The sequence below is a fragment of the Rattus norvegicus genome, chromosome 11 (genome assembly GCF_021556685.1).
Source record: "Rattus norvegicus strain SHRSP/BbbUtx chromosome 11, alternate assembly SHRSP_T2T, whole genome shotgun sequence".
In the NCBI taxonomy this organism is placed as follows: domain Eukaryota; kingdom Metazoa; phylum Chordata; class Mammalia; order Rodentia; family Muridae; genus Rattus; species Rattus norvegicus.
Window position 1 is genome coordinate 92,307,289 of NC_141544.1, and position 20,822 is coordinate 92,328,110.

At 47.4% G+C, this 20,822-nt stretch overlaps 1 protein-coding gene across 1 annotated transcript in view; it reads left to right on the forward strand.

The window, feature by feature from the left end:
• Etv5 (ETS variant transcription factor 5) overlaps nt 1-20,822 on the forward strand; it is a 50,499-nt gene that overhangs the window by 27,094 nt on the left and 2,583 nt on the right. The window contains 5 exon segments of the mRNA NM_001107082.1: nt 4,656-4,915; nt 7,138-7,197; nt 12,840-12,908; nt 13,072-13,241; nt 18,758-18,859. Of these exon segments, the coding sequence (NP_001100552.1) occupies nt 4,656-4,915; nt 7,138-7,197; nt 12,840-12,908; nt 13,072-13,241; nt 18,758-18,859 (661 nt within the window).

A 20,822-nucleotide genomic window follows, 5' to 3' on the forward strand; every position in this document is an offset into this window, starting at 1 on the left:
TGTACCCTGCCTTGAATCTCCCCCGTCTTTCCCCTTTTATTTCTGTTACCATTGTGTTTACGCTGTGTGTTGGCAGCTGAGACCAAAAAGGAAATGCAGAAAAAGAATCTAACAGTTTTCATAACGTAAACCAAATGTTGGTGGCGTGGGTGTGCTCTTGAGAGGAAAGGCGCTAGCTATATAAATCTGACAGATAAATAAATAATTTTTCCTTTAAATAAACCGGCTCTCAGAAGCCTTGCTCTGTAGTCTGTCTCCCTTTCCTCACCAAATGTGAGTTCCTTACTCTCGAGCCGCACTGGGGTCACGGGTGGGATGGAGGAAGAGAGAGACTGGGCAGCCTAAGCTCTTTTGGGAATGCTCCCAGCAGCGTCTCGGTGGCGGTGGTTGTTTGTGGACAACACATTCCTAGATACTTCAAAAAGATTGCCGAGAGGGGAATGAGGTTCGGTTGAAGGCCAGTGAGTAAAGTTCACAGGATGTATTTTGAGGACAGGGGCTGAATTACTTTATTAATCTCTGCAAATAGCAAACATGGCAGCAGGCCCCAGCCACTCTCTTTTCAAGGTAGGTTGGTCTTGTGACCTACCCGGAATCTCTCTGCTACTCCAGCGTGTGGTGCAGAGCAACACTGGTCTCTGAGATGTACCCAGGCTTTGGCTTCAAGAATCCTAGGACCTCTGCAGTACAGAGGACACTGGGGAGGGGCGGAGGGATGAGACTGGGAGGTTCGTTGCTGGCTAGTGCCCATGTAGAAGCATCCTTTCCTAAAGAGGCCATCCCAGGCCACCTCTAGAGTTACCTTCTGGAAGACGAGAAGGTGAACACAGCGGAAGCAGGAGACCATTGGTCTCATCGCTGCCAAGGCTCTTGTTACCGTGCCGATGGCTGTGGGTCACCCTTGCAGGTGCTACCACCGTGCCATGGGGGTTTGAGCAGTTAATAAGAAGAAAGCCCTGGGGAATCTCTGCTCTTCTGGAAGGCTCTCCTTCAGGTTGTGAGCTTGTGGCTGATGCCTGTATCTGAACTACCAAGCCCAAGCCTACAGTTGCAAATGTATCCTTGTCTAGAGACCCTTGAAAGGGTCACTTTAAATAGTAGCGACTTTAAACCCAGGTTTACAGCTGCACCAGTGAAGACATTCACCGTGGTGGAATGTGTTCAGAATGTTGGGCAGGCAAATGAGAGAGTGCTCTGTGTCCGGGACAAAGGGACACCCGTGTATAAAGTTGCTCAGGGATCGTGTTAAAATGTGGTGGTTTTTATGGTGCTTCTTGCCAGGAGGATAGATAGTAAAACCTCACCCAGGAGCACTTCGAGCTGTATACTGATCTTGACGGATTTATCTGCGCCCAGATCTCTGGTTTAAGTCTTGATGTTCTAGAAATCTGTTAGCACCTGTTGACACAGATTGATACAAATCTTAAGTCCAACTACTTGGTTAAAATCTATTAATAACAACAGTGTCGGGGTTGGGGATTTAACTCAGTGGTAGAGTGCTTGCATAGGCAAGCACAAGGCCCTGGGTTTGGTCGGGGAGGGGGGGTACAATGTCTTTTGTTTCCTTAACCTTAGCAGCTCTGACTGGGGTAAGATAGACTCTCACAGTAATTTAGTGTGCCTTTCACTGATAGCTAAGGAGAGCCAACACTTTGGAAGCTCTCCTAGCTGCTTGTAGTTGTTCTAGCCCACGTTTAATGGGATCGTTTGTTTTCTTGATGTCTCGTTTAGTTTTTGTTCTTAGTATATTCTATCTATTAATCCTCTGTCAGATGCAACCTAGCAGGTGGCCTCTTCTGCCATTAACAGCTTCCTGCAGTACAAAGTTGAACTTGTCCCACTTTGATGGAAGACCTGATTTTTCTAGATGATTTGAGTCCTCTTCAGAAATTCCTTACCTAAGCCTGAATCCTGATGAGTACTCCTTACTTTTTCTTCTAGAAGTTTCTTGAGTTTTGGGTCTGACGTTGATATCTCTGATCCATTTGGAGTTGATTTGTGTGCAGGGTGAGAAGGAGGGGTAATGTTTTGATCTACGTGGAGTGATCAGCTTTGACCAGCACCATTTATTTGTTGAAGATGTTGTCTTTTCTTCTCTTTCTCTTTCTCTCTCTCTGTCTCTCTCTGTGTGTGTGTGTGTGTGTGTGTGTGTGTGTGTGTGTGTGTGTGTATCTTTGTCAAAATTCAGGTGCTGTAGGAACAGGGACTTAATCGAGGGTCCTTCATTCTATTCCATTGATAAGTGTCTGTTTTTATTCTTCTTTTTTTATTGGAGCTGGGGACTGAACCTAGGGCCTTGCGCTTCCTAGGCAAGCGCTCTACCACTGAGCTAAATCCCCAACCCCTGTTTTTATTCTATTTAACGTGCTGGTTTTTACTTCTTATGGTTATGGGTTTATGTCTAACTTGAAATCAGGAGTGGTGGTAGTTCCTTCTGTGTCAGGACTGTTTTGGCTGTTTGTTTTTTTGTTTTTTGTTTTTTGTTTTTTGTTTTTTTTTTTTTTTTTTGGTTCTTTTTTTTTCCGGAGCTGGGGACCGAACCCAGGGCCTTGCGCTTCCTAGATAAGCGCTCTACCACTGAGCTAAATCCCCAGCCCCGCTGTTTGTGTTTTTTATTGTTACTATATGAGTTCCAAGATTTTTTTTTCAATTTCTGCGAAGAATTGAGTTGGAGTTTTGATGGGGAGTGCTTTGAATCTGTAGATTGCTTTTGATAGCATGGCCATTTTCACAGTACTAATCTACCCGTCCGTGTGCCTGGCAGGTGTCTCCATCTTCTGGTGTTGTCTTCATTTCTTTCTTCAGTACTTTTAAACTTTCATAGTTACAGGTCTTTCACTTCCTTGGGTAGGCTAATCTCAAGGTAATTTTTGCCTCTAGTTAAAACCCTTATTACATTTATTTATCTGTGGATGTGTACATCAGAGCTTGCGTGTAGTAGGAGAACTTTCCCACTGAAACGCTTCATATCCACCAGTTCAGCTTGCTGACTCAAACTCTCTCTCTAGCCCCCATCCCCTTCTCTCTTTCTCTGTGTGCAGGTCTCCACAGAGGCCAGAAAAGGGTGTCAGGCCCCCAGAAGCTGGAGTTCTGGGCAGTTGAAAACTGCCCAGCAGGGTTCTGGGAACTGAACTTGAGTCCTCTCTTGGCCTCCCTTTCTTGTTACTAGTAAATATTTTATGTATTAGTATTTCTTTACTGACTTTTCCTGTTGGTCTTAGTCATAGTTCTGTATATGAAGAGGTACCATAACCGAGGCAACTCTTACAAAGTAAAGCATTTAATTGGGGCTGGCTTGGGATCATTTTGTCAGGGAGCATGGTGGTGGGCACAGCGTGCTGGAGAAGTAGCTGAGGGACTAGAGAGACTGGGCTTTTGAAACCCCACCCCCAGGGATACACTTCCACCAACAAAGCCACACTTCATTTTTGCTTTTGTTTGTTTGTTGGTTGGTTGGTTTTGGTTTTTTGTTTTTTGTTTTCCCCTGAAAGGGCCTAGAACTCACTCTTTAGACCAGGCTGGCCTCACGGAGGCCACCTGTCTCTTTGTCCCCCCCCCCCTTGTTGGGATTAAAGGTGTACACCTCCTTAACCCAGCAGAGGCCACACCTCTTAATCCTCTTAATCTTTCAAATAGTGACCCTCTTAATCTTTCAAATAGTGACCGTTGCCACTCCCTGGTGACTGTGTTCAAGTCTGGTTGCCTGTGAGCACCATTCTTATTCAGACCACCACATGCAAATCTGAGCCCTTGGGCACCATTCTTATTCAAACTGCCACACTAAGGTACTGAGCTTCAGTTACTCTTAAAAGCTGGGGTGACGCTCACTTCTCATTCTAGCACTCAAAAGGAGGATCTGGAGTCATCCTGAGCCCCACTGCCATAAAAAGAGATAAAAATAAAAGCTGATCTCGGCGTCAGCATCTCCACTCTTGCGGGATTCCGTGTCCGGCATTCTCTGGTTATTACAGCTTCCGTTTTCCCTCCCACTCATGTTTCACTTTGGTTTTTGTCCCAGTGTTTCTTGATGGTTTCTGCCATTTTAAGTTACCTTAAAACATTTCCTCCCACCCCTGAAGCCCTATGTAAGTTCTCGTAACACATTTGTTTCATAGTGTGAAATCTTTGACCCATAACAAAATTTACATTAGGATGTAGCGTAAAACCCTCCAAATTTGAAGCATTTCAACATGTAATAAAAGTATTGAGGGGTCTTGATTGTTTTTTTTTTTAATTCAGTTTCTTTGATCTACCAATCAACTTCATTTCTTATAATTATGGTCTGTCTTTTGGTAGTGCGTCAGTCACTGAGTTCATTGTTGGTTCTTTTCAAATCAGTTCGTGGGGCAGCAAGATGGCTCCACATTAAGGATACTTGGTGTGCGAGCCTCCATCCCCATCCCCAGAACCTATGTAATGATGGAAGACAGAACTGACTCCATAAGTTATCCTCTGACTGTCACCTGTAAGCTGTGCACAGCGCTACCCACTCACATGCATATACGTGTACACACACACACACACACTGATAATAAACCGCTTTTTAATTTAGAAATTAATTTGTCTTTCTAAAACCAGATGTTGTGGCTAATCCCCAGTGCTGAGTCACAGTGAGTGTTATATTAAACAATATGATTTTTTTTTCCTTCTTCCAGATTTCAGCGACAGCTGTCTGAGCCCTGCCGCCCCTTCCCTCCTCAGTCAGGAGTTCCTGGAGATACTCGCCCCAGCTACCAACGGCAGATGTCAGAGCCCGTTGTCCCCGCAGCCCCACCGCCCCTTCAGGGATTCAAGCAGGAATACCACGACCCGCTCTATGAACATGGGGTCCCTGGGATGCCTGGTCCCCCAGCACATGGGTTCCAGTCACCCATGGGAATCAAGCAGGAGCCCCGAGATTACTGTGCTGACTCAGGTTAGTATAAACTGGCTGCATCGACTTCCATAGTCTCATAGTTGGCTGTCTGACGAGTGTCGACTCTGTTGTCTATGTTTTGGGGAATCGTATAAGGACTGCCTTCAGAAACTGAGGTTTTAGCAACACGGTATCCTGGAGTTCGCGCTCAGCACTTCCAAAACCAAATAAACTACCCTCAAGGAGCGTAATGACTTGGTTAATGGTGTTCAGAAGTATGTAAAACACACCCGAGGCAGATCTGAAGCCTGCTGGGCCCTCCCCTAAGTGTCCTGAGCACTAGGGACGCAATTTGTGTGTTTGAGCTTCGTGGCTTTGTTTTGATACAGCAGACGCACTACAATCATAAGGAGAGAGTTCACCTCTCACACACAGTTCTGTGATTGAAATAAACGTTCGGAGAAGCACCTGCTGTCCCACAGGCGTGCCGAGTGCTGGGCCAGATTCTCTGAGGCGCTGTTTAGATTGGGCTGGTGCTGTATCCTGCACAGGCTGCTGGCCTACACAGGGAGATGTGCACCCTGTCACAAGTCCCTGCTGTGTGCCTAGGAGCTTGAGCGGATGAAGAAGTTGAGGCTGTTTGATCGCCTTCCTGTGTCTGGCCGGCCCCTGGAGGAAGGCAGGCCTGGGAGCTCGCAGACTGGAGATGGTAAACTTTGCAGCAGTGTTCCCACTCTTTCCTTCCAGTCAGGACTAAAATGACCTGAGAGTAGTCGGTAGGCTTCTACCTTTCACTATGGACTTTTCTTAAGCCCCTTTCGTTGGAACAATCAGAATGGCTCTTGTGGGTGGAGTGGGGTATAGAATCTGCTCTTGGTCTTTAAGATAACACCACCGTTTGGATAGAAGCTAGTTTCCGGAAATCTGAGAAGGTAGGCCAGTCAAGGCTCTTGATAGCTTATACAAATAAATTGTCTCTGGATTCTTTTTGGAGGCTTTGAAACATTTTTCTCAGAAGTCATGATGGCAGTATTTTTTCTTTAGGGCTGGCATTGACTTTAATTTGTATATTATATAATGCACTGTGTACTGTTAGCTTAGCTGTGTGTTTGTGTCAGCGTGCGTGCATGCGAGTGCCTCAAGCCCCTCTGGAACTGGAGCTACAGATGGTTGTGAGCTGCTGGTGTGGGTGTTAGGGATTGAAGCTCAGGTCCTCTGGAAGAGGAGCCATATGTTCTCTTAGCCACTGAGCCTTCTCTCCAGCCTGCTGGCATTAACATTTTAATTTGGCCAACCATTTTTTAAAACCTCCTCCCATTCACTTGAAGAAAGGCAGTCAGCAAAGGTTCACCTCAGAAACATTCCCAGTGTGCACCCAGGTCATTTTCCTCACACGGGACCTGAAGAAGAGATCATCGCCTGAGTGTGGTTTAGTTTCAGCATAACAGATCCAACATGGCAGAAACATGCTTGCCAAACTACAGTACCCACCCTGCCAGTTGTCATCCTGGCTGCAAAGCTTTAGCTCCACTAATCCCTCTGGCCTTAAAAATGCCTTCACTCCTGGCAACAGAATTGGATTCGGCCATCACTGACCAGAGGAGCAGATTGAGAAAGAGCTAAGACAATCGCCCTTCTCCTCCCCATCCGAAAGCCCTTTCGAAAGTCAGTTTCTGTGTTACCATTAGCTCGCCCGCCAAGTATGTTGATAACTGATTCTAAGATGAGCGAGAGCTTCATCTCTTCCTCTGTGCCTCTGGATTTGAAAGGTCTTATTTGCGTGGTGGTGTGTAAGTGTTTGCTGTGTTATTTATTACCTTGGTCCGTTTCCACAGAACAAGGCCCTAAATACTTGACCTTTGTCTTAGGTTGATTCTTAGCCGCTGTAATAAAACACTCAACCGAAAGCAACGTGGTGGTGCAGGGGGTGGGACTGGGATATTTGGCTTAGGGATTACAGACCATCACCACTGAGGGACGCCAAGGCCAGGGCTGCTGCAGAGACCATGGTGGAGTACTGCATGGCGGAGTGCTCGTGCTGCCCTGATTTCCCACGGTGGACCAGGCCCCGTCCCATACTGATGATTAATTAATCAATAAAATGGCCCACAGGTGTGCCCACCGGCCAGCCTTGTAGACAGTTGCTCAGTCTCAAGTCACTCCAACTTGTGTCACGTTGACAAGAACTAAGCAGCACATCTAAGGGTTAGGGCCTCGGTTGCCCGGCGTGGTCTGTGCTGTCCTGTAGGGACCATTGCTAAGCCGTTGTCTTTCCCTTTCAGAAGTGCCTAACTGCCAGTCACCCTACATGAGAGGCCGGTATTTCTCCAGCAACCATGAAGGTAAGGAGCCTGCTTTGCCCTTTAAAAATGAATTTATCTGGGGAGTGAGGCTAAAAATACACAGTGCGTGTGGAAGGATTTCCTCCTTCCTCTTTCTGTCTTTTCCTCTTTTTTTCTAATTTTTGGTTTTTGGTAATACACACGTTTAGTTTAGGATTACTGTTTCTAAGCTGGCCTGTAAGGTCACAGACTTTCCGAAGCGCGTGAGCGTGAGCGCTAAGTGAGTTACTTTGTGCACGGGCTTTGAATCAAGACTTTTAAGCACTGAGAAATCCTCTCATCATTTCAAATGTCAATGACCCTGGCTTTGCAGAGTTCATAGGACAGTGTGGGGTGAAAAAGTGGAACTTGACTGCTCTATTGCCAGCTATGTCAGCCTAAACTGGGCTTTGGGGCTTAGGTCAGGAAGGTTTATGTGGGTCCAGGGACATCTTAGAAAAGAAATTATGACCGAGTTTCTGATTTTCACTTAGTCTGGGGAGGGGAGCGCTTCATCATAATGATCATGTAGTGGGCGGTTGTCGGTTTAAAGTGAGAGAGAAGTCTCTTTCCGGAGTTCTTCACTAGCCTTCAGAGCGCAGGGGAGGAAGATGGGTGGGGATAGAAGGTCAGTAAAACTATGCAGAAGTTGAACTGCTTGCAAAACACTACAGGACGCATTCTCCAATCGGACAAACTAAGAACAGCTATGAGGAGAAATGCAAAGTGATCTGCCCACAGGCATTAATTAATGTCTTGATGGTGACTGAATGTATACAGAAAGCTGTGGGTCCTCACTGCCATTTGGTGCCGCACAGCAGACATTTACATCAGGAGTCACAACAAGATTACAGGTAGGAAGTAGCAGTAAGATAATTTTATGGTTGGGGTTCACTACAGTATGAGCTCACAGCATTAGGAAGGTGGGGAACCACAAAACAGCTTTACGGATAGATGAGAAGGCTCGGTATTATAAACTGTTACACACTAGTTCATATTATAAAGGATTTATATCAGGCGTGTGTAATGGGCCCCTGACTGCAGATTCCTTACACCATGGGAAAAGTTAGGCATGGCAGTGCCTGCCTGTGCTCCCGGAACTTGCTAGCTAGCAGTCGGCTATCCAGTTAGTGAATGCTAACTTCAGTTTGAGACCTTGTCTCAAAAACTAAGGTGAAGGTGGTGGAAACCGCCTGCCATTGACCTCCGGCCTCGTGTGCACACATACAGTTGCATACAGTGCAATCTTACACATGAGTGTTGTACGTTGTCTGTGCAAGTTCTTACGCACTGTTCCTTCAGAATCAGCTAATTGATCAAACATCTGATGTACTCAAAATCAGGAGCACAAGCATTGGGCAGAGTTGGGCCTGTGACCTTATCTTTCCTAATTGGACAAAGAATAATTAAAACAATCACTGTGCTGGGCTGGAGTGGAGCTTGCCATTAGAGTGCCTGCCCGACAATCAGGAAGCCCTGGGGTAGCTTCTCAGCCACAGAGGCCAAATACCTATAGTCTCAGCACCCAGGAGGTGGGGACGGGGTGATAGTTGAAGGCCATGCTTTGCTACACAGTGACTGTAAGCCTAGCCTGGGATACAACAAACCCTATCAGAATCAGAGTAGGAGTTAACAAGATGACTTAGGGGTTAAAGGTGCTGCCAAGCCTTCCCACATCACCATCAGGACTCAACATGGCGTGGGGGGAGGACAGTTGAGTTGACAGAACTGCAAAGAGCGTTTGCAGAACACATAGCTCCCACCTGAATGGGTGATGTTGGCAAAGCAGTCAGTCTATTTGAGGGGCCTTCGGGGTCTCAGAGGATGATGGTGATCTGAAAATCCTCGAGAGGTAGGCTCTCTGCCAGGCAGTGTGGTAGGGTCTCAGAGTGGATCCCCAGGAATATGTTTTAACTTCCTATCAAGCACGTCAGACACACCCGGCCATAGCAATGTCTTACATCCGTCTGACCAAACCAAACCAGTGGCACAGCTTCTCTTGGAACTTGGGTCGACGGATTCTCAAGAGCTACGATTCCAAAGCTCCACGGTGGAACCCAGAGGTCTCGGTTCAGTCTCAGGTGTGCCTTGGACTAGCTGAGGGAGCTTTTTAAAGCTTCCCCCAAGACACCCTAAGTGTTCTTCCTAATGCTGAGACCCTTTTAGTACAGTTCATCGGCTATGGTGACCCCCAGCCATAAAATTGTTTTTGTTGCTACTTCCAAAGTGTGATTTTGCTGCTGTTAGGATTGTAATATAAATATCTGCTTCCTGATTGATCAGAGGTGACCCCCCCCATGAAAGGGTCATTTGACCCCCAAAAGGTCAGGACTCCTGGAATGAGAGCCACTGCCAGAAGTGGTTAGAGTCCCAAATCCCAGTGTACCTGAGGCTGAGAGCACCTGACTGCGGTGTTAAATTCTCGAGCATTGGTCACTCCTTACAAGTGGCTAGCATTGGTCCCTCCTTACAAGTGACTAGCTGTGCAGAGTGAGTGCCTTCTCGGGTAGGCAGCTTCCCCAGCTGCATGAGACCAGTGCCGCTTACCCGCTGCGTGCCCTGGGATATTCTCAGAGTGTCCAGACGTGAGCAGGCGGGCTGTCTGCTGGACTGCTGGCTGTGTCGACACAGCTGCACAGGGCTGCTTCCAGATTCCTCGCCGTCTCTGTAGAGGCAGTTGATGATGTCTGTCTGCAGCAGGCACACGAGGAAGGAGCAAAGCAGAGAGGGAGGCAAGCATTTTGTGTAATTACAACATTTAGCAGAGAGCATACTCTTAAGGGAAATATTTTTAGTAAGATTTTGGGTTGCTTACTACACAGAGACCATCTTGTGAGGCCGCCTCCCGCCCTCCAACCTATCCCTTTGCCCAATTGACCGCACACACTGAAAAAGTAAATTTCAAAGAAGCCAGCGTTCTAAACTGCTCTGAATTATCTTGGCCTGGTTTTTCTCTCCTTCCTTTACAGTCTCGAACCACAGATGCCTAGGGAACGGTTGTGGAAACAAGCGTTTCTGATTGGCATCTCTGATTGCTGAGATAGCCACCCCGCCTCAGGTCCTCACCTGGAATCCTTGTGCGATATTTTTTGAGTCTTTGCGTTTCACTTTGCCCTTCAGACAGGTTCTTCCTTCCTACACGTTCATTTGAGCAATCAGATGGTGTATGGCCACAACAGAAATAACTGTTGGTGCAAACTCGACTGATTACCAGAAACATCTTCCAGGTTTTTCAGTGGCTGGCGAGCGGCATTAGCTAGAAACCACAAAATGTCCCCAAATGGTGTTCCTTAGAGTGCTTTGAAAACCAAAACAAGAATTTAATCTCATCGTGTGTGTGGTTGTGGATGAATTATCTTTACCTCGGGGCAGGGGTGAGATGGGGGTGGGGTCGTGCGGAAAGTTAACAGGGCACGATTGACAGATGTGCAAACTTGGGAGCCACTGGCTTACAATGACTTTACAACAAGACCATTTAAAACAGCGCAGGAACATCGAAACCCATATGGAAGGTGGGAAATAGCTGAGCTCCTGGTAGCGAAGGCCGCAGAGTGTGACGCAGAAGGAATTATGTTTTGCTGATAATGTGAAGGGCACCAGGTTGTCATAAAAGTCAGCTCGCCAGGTGTTGTGCACACACCTACGTGGTCCTAGCACTTGGGAGGCGGAGGCAGGAAGAAGTGGAGTTTGAGGTCCTCCCCGGGTGTGTGTCAAGTTCAGGGTAGCCTGTGCTACATGAGACCAAGTCTTAAAGAACAAATGTCAACACGTTCTGCCTCTGTTGGGTATTGTATTTTCTCAGATACTAATTGAGTGCTTATTGTATGCAGGGTGTTGAGAATCCAGTACAATCCTTAGGGTGTGGCCCTTGTCCTTGAGAAGTCCCCTCTGTGACTGGCGGCATCGGCATCGAGATTACAGTTCTTAGGCTCATTCAGGATTGGTGGAGTGTTTCTGAGGCAGGATCTCACTATTACTGCTCCTGTGTAGACTAGGCTGCCTGGAACTCAGATCTGCCTGCCTCTGGCTGCAGAGGGCTGGGACTGCAGTGCCAGCCATCAGACCCAGCCCAGGATCATCACTCCTCCTTTCAGCACTGCCCGCTCCCAGTCTACCATTGTTTTCTTGAAGAATTACTTACTACACACGTGTGCCAAAAACTATACTTACGCTCTGTTGTAAAGAAGGAACAGTAGAGCGGCAAAAAATAGACTGCACTGTTTGTTCTAATAGAACAAATTTATTAAAATAGATTTAACTCAACAACAGAACCAGTGAGGAATCCTGAACACCATGGAATTAATTTGTTCAAAATCACACAACTAATGGGGTGGGGGTCAACTTCAATTCCAATGCTAAACTGTTGTTTGTTTTTTTTTATTTCCTGCTTCCTTCTTTAAGTTGAGATGTACGCTCATAAGAACAAGGTCCTATCTACCCACACTGGCACACTATGAGGCCTGAATATTTGCTGGACTCAATAAGAAGAAAGTGTCATTGAAATAATACTTCTTGCATTGTGTGTCTGTGTGTCTGTGTCTGGGTGCTTTGCCTGTGTATATGGCTGTGTGCACTCTGCAAGCAGAAGCCAGAATAGGACAGTGATTCTCCTGGAATCAGAGTTACAGATAGTTGCTGAGCTACCGTGTGGGTGCAGGGAACCCCTTTTTCATTTCTCTTTCCCTCTTCCCACCGCTTTGATTTTATAAGAGTGTTTCTCTGTGTACCCTGGCTGTCCTGGAATTTGCTCTATAGGCCAGGCTGGCCTCGAACTCGAGATCTACCTGCCTCTGCTTTCCCGAGTCCTGGGATTAAAAGTTTGCACACTGCCACCCAGCCTCAGCTCCCACTTTTTTTTTTCTTTCTCTTTTTTCTTTTTTTTGGAGCTGGGGACCGAACCCAGGGCCTTGCGGTTGCTAGGCAAGCGCTCTACCACTGAGCTAAATCCCCAACCCCCAGCTCCCACTTTTTGACCCTTTCACTCTCCCGTGAGTAATTCTTTCCTCTGTGTCTGGGGACGGTGCTGCTCTAAATCTTTGGGCCTGCATCTTTGTCCTTTCTCCTTCTGTGCTTCTGTCATAGCCAGGGAGTGTGTGGAGAGCTTGGATAAGTCTGTGAGGAAGGCTGAGTTAATGTTAGCTGAGAGAAAAGTGCCAAGACTGTACACGAGTGGAACGAAGCTAGCAAGCTAGGCTGACCAGAACAGACACTGCTCCCTGCAAACTGCGTACGACGTGGGGGAGCCTACTGTGACTCTGGTTTCTTCTGCCCTCAGTGGAGCCCTTTTAGCTGGAACTGATTTCCTCCGACCTCATGGAGGCCAAGGTGGTGATGTCAGAACTCAAATACTATGAGTCCTTTAGAAGTCTCTGAAAATTCCGCCTGTCATAGGTGCAACGGTAGGGCTATGGAACCAAAAATAAAACAATCTGGGCTGACAAGAGGTTTCCACAGGTAAAAGCACTTGTGAAAGCCTTACATCCTAAGTTTGAGTCTTCTGAGCCCCTGTGGAAGGGAGAAGAGGACTGGCCCCAGAGAGCTATCCTCTGACCTCCACATGGGTGCGCCCCAGACTTTGTGCACACAGGAGAATTAATAAGAAATTGTTTTTTTATGTAAGTTAAAGAGTGCTACTATAGTCCTTTCTCTTTAAACTCTTTCAGGATTCACGTATGAAAAGGACCCCAGGCTATACTTCGATGACACTTGCGTGGTGCCGGAAAGGCTGGAAGGTAAGATGCCCATCTGAGACTCGGTGCTAAGGTGAGAGGGTTAGCCATTCCGGATCACCTCAGTCGGTTCCACCATGTTTAGTGACCAGTAGCTGCTGCTTCTTGTGCGAGTCCCTGAGAAACTTCAGCCTAAATGATGCATGCACACCCCTGTCCCACACAGGCAAAGTCAAGCAGGAGCCCACCATGTATCGCGAGGGGCCCCCTTACCAGAGGCGAGGCTCTCTGCAGCTGTGGCAGTTTCTCGTCACCCTTCTGGATGACCCAGCCAATGCCCACTTCATCGCCTGGACTGGCCGAGGCATGGAGTTCAAGCTCATAGAACCGGAAGAGGTGAGTCCGGGTGTCTCCATTACCTCCCTGTTGATAATGTATCGGGGCTTACAGTTTCAGGGGCAGGTAAGAGTCTGTCATGGTGGAGAGGCGGGGCAACAAGCTGTGGGCATGTCACAGGGCCACTTGTGGAGATCTCCTATATGCGGGTCTCAAACTCAAGTTGCCAGGATGGGTAGTGTAAGTGAATGCCTTGCTTGACCCATTGAACCATCACACCAACCTTACTACATGCTCAAATGCCTCTAACTTAGACAGATAGGATCACCAGAGATAAGTCTTAAAGTATTTAGTGTGTGTGTGTGTGTGTGTGTGTGTGTGTGTGTGTGTATTCGTGCCATGTGTGTACAGTGCCCACGGAAGCCAGGAAAAGGCGTTGGATCCCCTGGAACTGGAGTTACAGGTGTTGGTTTGACTGCGGGTGCTGGGATCTAACATGCAAGAGCAGAGAGCTCTTAACCGCTCGGCCATCTTTCTAGCTGTCTCTCCAGAACGTAGATGCTTTTTAAAAAGTATGCTCTGTCGGAGCCTGGTCGTTGTAGCGAGGGTTACTGTTGCTCTCTTGCTGTGACAAACACCATGATCAAAGGACACTGGGGTTTGGGTTTTGGTTTATAACTCCTATCACTGTTCATCATCCAAGGAGGTCGGCAGGAGCTGACACAGAAGCTGTGAAGAAGTGTTGCTTACTGGCTTGCTCCCCCTAACTTTCTTATAGAAACCAGGGGAGCCCCCACTTAGGATTGAATGGGCCCTCCCACACCTATTAAGACAAGGCTGTACAGCAGTTGTCCACAGCCTTCTTAGTGCTGTGACCCCTAATATAGTACCGCCTGCGTGGTGGTCCTAGGCATAAAACTATTTCTTGTTGCTACTTCATAACTATAATTTTACTACTCCTATGAACCGTAATGCCAGTATCTGATGTGCAGATGGTCTGAGGCGACCCCTGAGAGAGGGTCATACACGAGATTGAGAGCCGCTGCTCTACAAGCTTGCCTGCAGCCCTATTCTTACAGAGGCATTTTCTCCATTTCTTCTCCTCCGTGACTAACTTGTGTAAAGCTGACGTATAACTAGATGGCACACCAGTAGTTAAAAGAAGGGCACAAACTTCCTTTATTTAATAGAAGAGGAAACCTTTTGCCATCTCTTTTGCTCAGAGCTATTAACAGAGAGACAGACCCACCTCCTTGTCAGTGAAGAGGATGTCACCGCTGCACCGGCCTGAACACACACAGCATAGCGTGTTTAAGCCGGTTATTCACGTAACCCATTTCAAAGGGAGTAATTTTAATTTCTGTTTGGCTTAGAGTTTAAAAGGTTAAGGATAGAAAAAATACACATCCACACTCTTGGTGACTGACATACCCTTCTTTTAATAGTGTGTGGTCAGACAACCGCCATCCCGGAGTTGGGTACAGTGAAAATGAGAACGGCACCCTTGGGAGGCATTCCATTAAGGACTGCAGTTAGCGGCAGGAGGGAACACCCTAACACTTGGTTTGGAAGGACGTGGTCTGAAAGTTGATAGGAGAAAGAAGAGGGGAGAGTAGACTAGAAATGGGGGGTACGGGGGACGACCGTGCACTGGTTTAAAATGGCAGGCTTCATGTGGTATAAAACAGAGTTCTGAGAGTGAGGGCGGGGGAGGCTCCAGCGTGCATCTCCAACACCCATATCTGTAATGCCAGCCAGTCAGGGAGTCGGGACAGGGAGGCCCCTGGAGCTCCTTGGCTGTCCAGCCTAATCAAATGGATGAGTCCCAGATTAGAGAGAGGGCCCGTCTGAAAGAATAAAGTTCAGAACAGCCCGGGAGACACCAGCTTGGCTCTCTGGCCTCCGTATGAAATAACACCACATACACACTCGAGTGCACATGCAGATATAGTATCCCTGTCTCCTGTTTATCCACAGAAAGGCTGTCAGCACGTAATACTGCAGACAGCCTCTGATTGGGCTCTGTCATACAGAGAGGGTCAGCCTCTAGTCACGCTGCATAGCTGCTGCCCTCCCATAGCTCGCTCCTCTCTCTCGCTCCTCTCTCTCTCTCTCTCTCTCTCTCTCTCTCTCTCTCTCTCTCTCTCTCTCTCTCTGCCTTCCTAACCCCTCACTGCCTTCCTATGACACGCCCGGTTTATGTGAGGCTGGTGACAGGATGGCACCTTGACCATCGAGGGTTTTCAAAAGGAAAGTAAGCCTGTCTGGCGAGCAGTCCTTATTGATCGAATTCATTCCACAAACAGGAGCTTTTATGACTTTATTGCCACAGCCTCGGGCCGAGTGCAGGCTGTCCAGCTGCAGGTAAACCTGGTTATGAGCCTCTGTGAGGCCGTTATTGAATCTCCCCATCTCTGCCAACAGTAAGGAAAAGGATGGACATATGGCAGAGGGCTCCGGCTTTCTTATTTAATGAAGGAGCTGATACTAACACAGAATGCTCATAAAGTCACGTGTGTGAAGCCTATGGTGGTCCTGAGCCTCTCCGTTGACTGAGTAGCATTGTTGGTGTCATCATCATCATCATCATCATCATCACTATTGCAATTTTAGTGCCGAGGTGGCTCGCTAAGTCTGCATGTGCTGCAACCCACAGGAGTGGATTCTCTCCATCGTGGTCCTGGAAATGCCCCCCAGTGCCTCTGCCCATTGAGCCATCCTACCACACCCTCAGCCTCCTTTCTTTAGGAGTTGCTTTTTTATCCTCTGTACCCTGAGACTTATTCTTAAGCTCCCTCATACATACAGGGCCCTTTGCAACCTTGGGAGCTGCTTAGCCTTGGCCTGCACGGTGTCGAGAGGACTCTTGTCCTCACTGATACCAGGAAGATACCGCCAGCTCCTGGGAAAAGCTGTAAGACGTTGTCGTGGGGGAGCGTAAAGGGTAAAGCAGAGGAAGAAGCTGCTGGGGACGTAATTGTAGGCAGCTGTGTGGCTGAGTGGTGCACTCTGGGTAATTATCCACAATATCCATTACACTGTGCATGGAAATTGTGGTTTTAGAACCGCATTCTGGCAGGCCCCCTAATCAAATGTCTTTTGATACTCATCCAGCTTAGCACCCTCTCAATTACGACTGACTCGGCTCTAATCTGGAGCCATTTTAACTGTGAATCCGCATCGGTGTGACTATTGGGGGCGGGGGGGTTGTGTGTTGAACGTGTGGCAGATCAGTGATGCTGTGGGAGGTTCTAAAGGCTGGGTTGCTGGAAAGAGCCTCTCCTTGTTCTGTGACTAATCACTTGCTCTTTGAAGAGGAGTAGGTGAGTCCCCTGTCCCTCGTCCCCTCCCCCATCTGGCCTCGGCTCCCAAAATGTATGCATTCTAACTTAGGAACCAGAGAGGGGTGAGCTGCCGATATATGCTCACCCGCCTGCTCCTCCCGACACCAAATAGGGGACTGCCTGAGTCTCCAACTCATCACACCGGCCGAGTGGATGAGTCAGTAACCATAGCTACCAAAGCAGCCTTGAGATCTGCACATACACGAAACCTCTCCAGTAAGCCGTTGCATGCACTGACAGCAGGGAGAGGTCACCTTTCAAGCAGAAGACTAGGCAGAATTTGTTTTCTGCCACTGAGCAGAGAGACTGGCAGCTGCCTGATGTCCCCCGTCACTTGGGGCAGCCAGGCTGGCAGTGAGTTTCAGTGTGATTGCTGCCGACCCTGGTGGCACTGCGATCGACTTAGCAGGTCTCTCTTTTTACTTAGCAGGTCTCTCTTCTTACTTAGCAATATATTTCCATTGGTTTAAAATATTTACCTTTGAGAGGCAAGTCGACACACACCTCTAATCCCAACACCCCAGAGGCTAAGATGGGCTGTCTGAAACCAGCCTGGGCTACGTATTAAGTTCCAGGCCAGCAACAGCTGCACAATAAGACCCTATCTCACATAAAAATGACCTCAAACCAGGATTTAGTTTTTGTAAAAGTTTTGCCTCTTGGGCCTTTCTTAAAGATAGACTCGAGTTGTTGAAAGTGGAACTTGAGTTACCTGAGTTACTGGTTACCTGAGAGATAACTAAAGAAGTAGAAATTAAAGTTGCATGGGATTGCTGGAAGGGCAAAGTAGAAACCTGGTTGCTCTGGTATTTGCTAGAGGTCTCTCAAGAGTCCTGAAATCAGGAGGGGTTTCTGTCACTGCAGCCTAAGAGTTGATTCGGACTGCTGTTGTCTTTGCACACACCTCCACTTTAACCTTTGGCTTTTGTGGCAGTGTGCATGTGCGTGCATGCATCTCAAGAGCGAGTTGGGTGTTGATGGGTACATGCCTGTGACCAGGTACTGGGAAGCAGAGGTGGGAGGATAGCACGAATGGAGCAAGCTTGGACTCTATAGAGAGAGATCCTGTCTCTAGCACGAAGTTCAGAAAAGCACCAAAAAGGTGTGGCTAGGTTGACTTTTGAAGTGTGGTGGGGTCTTGTTTTGGTTTTTGTTATTGTTGTTGGTTTTGGGGGGTTTTTTGTTGTTGTTTTTAGGGGGTTGTTTATTTGTTTTGGGTTTTGTTTTCTTTTGGTTTGGTTTGGTTTGGTCTTAAGGTTTCTCTGTGTAGCCATGACTGTCCTGGAACTCTCTGAAGACCAGGCTACCTGAGACTCATGAGATCCACCTGCCTCTGCCTCTTGAGTGCTAGGATTAAAGGTTTACATGACTATGCCCAGCCAAATTTTCTAAAGGGGACTAGAATGAAGGCCTCGGACAGCTTAGGTTTGCACAGTGGAGCCACCACTCTCAAGCAGTCGCTGACAAGTCACTCTCAGGCAGGAGCACGAGCGTTTGCATGCTGGGAACAACTTGATATCTAGTAGACTCTAGTAGGAAATATCTCTGCTATAATTCCTTTTTGCCCAAAGCTCCAATTACATCTCCTCATCCCTGCACCTCAAGTGGACCAGGTTGCTATAATGCACTTTAGAACCGTGCGAGAAGCCCTGTTAATTTTTCATTAAATGGATAATGGTGCTGTGTGCTTTACTGCCCATTCTGCGGGTCTGCTGGGAGCCAAGAGCTGGATGGAACAGGCCATAATGATCTGAATCCCCCTTAGTCCGCAAGCTGCAGTAAGTAAACATCTCCCAGCCCCTCTCCAATCTTATTAGAATTGAACTTGTGCTCTGCAGGCCCATTAGCAGCTCACAAGCATGTTCCTAATGTTTCAGGAATGACCGTTCTAATTACTCCTTATTGACTGCTACAGAGACCATGGCACTTAATGGCAATATGTTAATGGTCCGTGAGTATTGGTCAATAATTCATAAATGGAGAAATAGCAGAGAGCCCGTGTCCTCTGGGATGCCAACCAAGTCCTCTACAGTCTTACAATGTTACACGTCTTCTACCCCGGGTCTCACCTCCTAGGAACTGTGACCGAACCGTCACCTTTACTTAATATTTGATCTTGAGAGAATTAAATGCTTTCCTTTCCAAGTTAGGGAGGCTGATCATTAGCCAGAGCCGTTGAGTTACAAAATATCCGGGGAGCGTGTTTGAATCTTGGCTCTCCTGTCCCTCCAGGTTGCCCGGCGTTGGGGTATTCAGAAGAACCGGCCAGCCATGAACTACGACAAGCTGAGCCGTTCCCTCCGCTATTACTATGAGAAAGGCATCATGCAGAAGGTAAGCACCTACAGATGCTTAGAGTGCCCCGCCGCTTTCAAGGAAGATGTCCCTACCCTCTGTCATGAGGTCATTTACAGTAGCTAGAGGAAGTGAACCTCATAAGTGAATCTGGGATAGGAAAGAATCTGGCAAGCACAAAGAGAAGAATTACAAGACAGAGTATCACACCTCTAACGCCCGCACTTGGGACGTAGAAACAGGATCCAGGAAATCAAGGCCCGTTTCACCTATGTATCAAACTCTAGGCCAGCCGTAGGGCGTAAGCTCCTGTCTCCTAAAACTTGAAATTAGAAGGAGACAGGTGGATATTTAAAGTACCCTTAAGACTGAAGAGGTTGCCGACAACACTGGCCTCTCTCCCGAGACCTGACTTCAGATCTCGGCACCCATGTCAGGCAGCGAGCAGCCTTCTGGAACTCCAGCTCCCGCAGGTCCGATGCCCTCTTCTGGCCTCTGCAGACAATGTACACACATGATAAGCATACATGTCCTCAGGCTCACGTGTACACATTAACGACAAAAAAAAAAGGCTTTTTTAAAAAGTGCTTTTAGGGGTTGGGGATTTAGCTCAGTGGTAGAGCGCTTGCCTAGGAAGCGCAAGGCCCTGGGTTCGGTCCCCAGCTCCGAAAAAAAGAACCCAAAAGAAAAAAAAAAGTGCTTTTAATGCTGTTGAGCACGTGCTGACAGAAGTTGCTGTGGAGAACCCAAGAGGAAGTTGGCTTCTGCTTTTGTTAAACTGCCTCCGGTTACAAAAGACCCAAAGACTTAGGTCAGCTCCTGTTGTGTGTGTAAGGGGAGACACTGAGGAATCAACTTAAAAGTTCCTATTCTATACAGCTTGAAACCTTTAGTTGTTAAAGCACGTGCCACAGCATCTACACCTGTCATTTCAGTGAGACACTGTCTCAAGGGGTTAGAAGAATAACCTTGTTTCTCTTTTAAACCTATACAACCTGGAACTTAAGAGACCCTAGGTTGGTCAAATAGTAGCCGTGTCATTCAGTAAGAGGTAGAAGATAATTTTTTTTGAAAAAGCCACTGTAGAGTCCTTATTAGAGTAAGGGGTTAAGGGACTTCAGCCTCAAAAATCCCATTGACACATGGAAGGTGGGACTGAACGCACCTTTTTTTTTTTTTTGGTTCTTTTTTTTTTCGGAGCTGGGGACCGAACCCAGGGCCTTGCGCTTCCTAGGTAAGCGCTCTACCACTGAGCTAAATCCCCAGCCTGAACGCACCTTTCTTAAATGCCCCCCCATACATGCTATAGTTCCCCAGACTCTAGCCTTTACACCATCGTGGAGCCCACACGCACAGGTTGTCTTTCCTTCCCCAGAATGCTTGGGATAAGAAGCATTTAATATTTTGAAGATTATCAAATTTTTTGGAGTATTTGCATAGACTCTAGTTAATTTTATGTTATTTTATCCACTACCACCAGTCCTCCCCACCCCCCCCCAAAAAAACCTATATCCATTAACATTGCGTGCCATTTCCCACCAACCCATTTAATATTCTAAGATCAAACGTCAAACGCAGGAAGAAGGGTTTTGTCAGTTGTGTTTCTGTTGCATTAAAACACCATGACCAAGGCAGCACACACACACACACACACACACACACACACACACACACACACACACACACACACAATCTCTTGAATAGTACATTTGGTTCATTTGGCTCTTATGATGTGTGTGAACCCTTTGAAATAGCACATTTGTCCTGGGAAAATCGCAAGCTCCAGAGGTCACTGGAAATGATGTGGTCCGGTGCCTGCGCCAGTCCCATGGCAACCAGGCTGCCTAAACTGTCCATATAGACAGAACACGGCTCGCTGCTAAAGGAGCCTAATCCAGCATGCATTCGAAATTTAAAAATTCAAATGCTGTCTTTTAAAATCCTGAACTATGGTGTCAACAAACCCCTGGCAGGGAATAGGTCCCTAAGATGCGATTGGAAT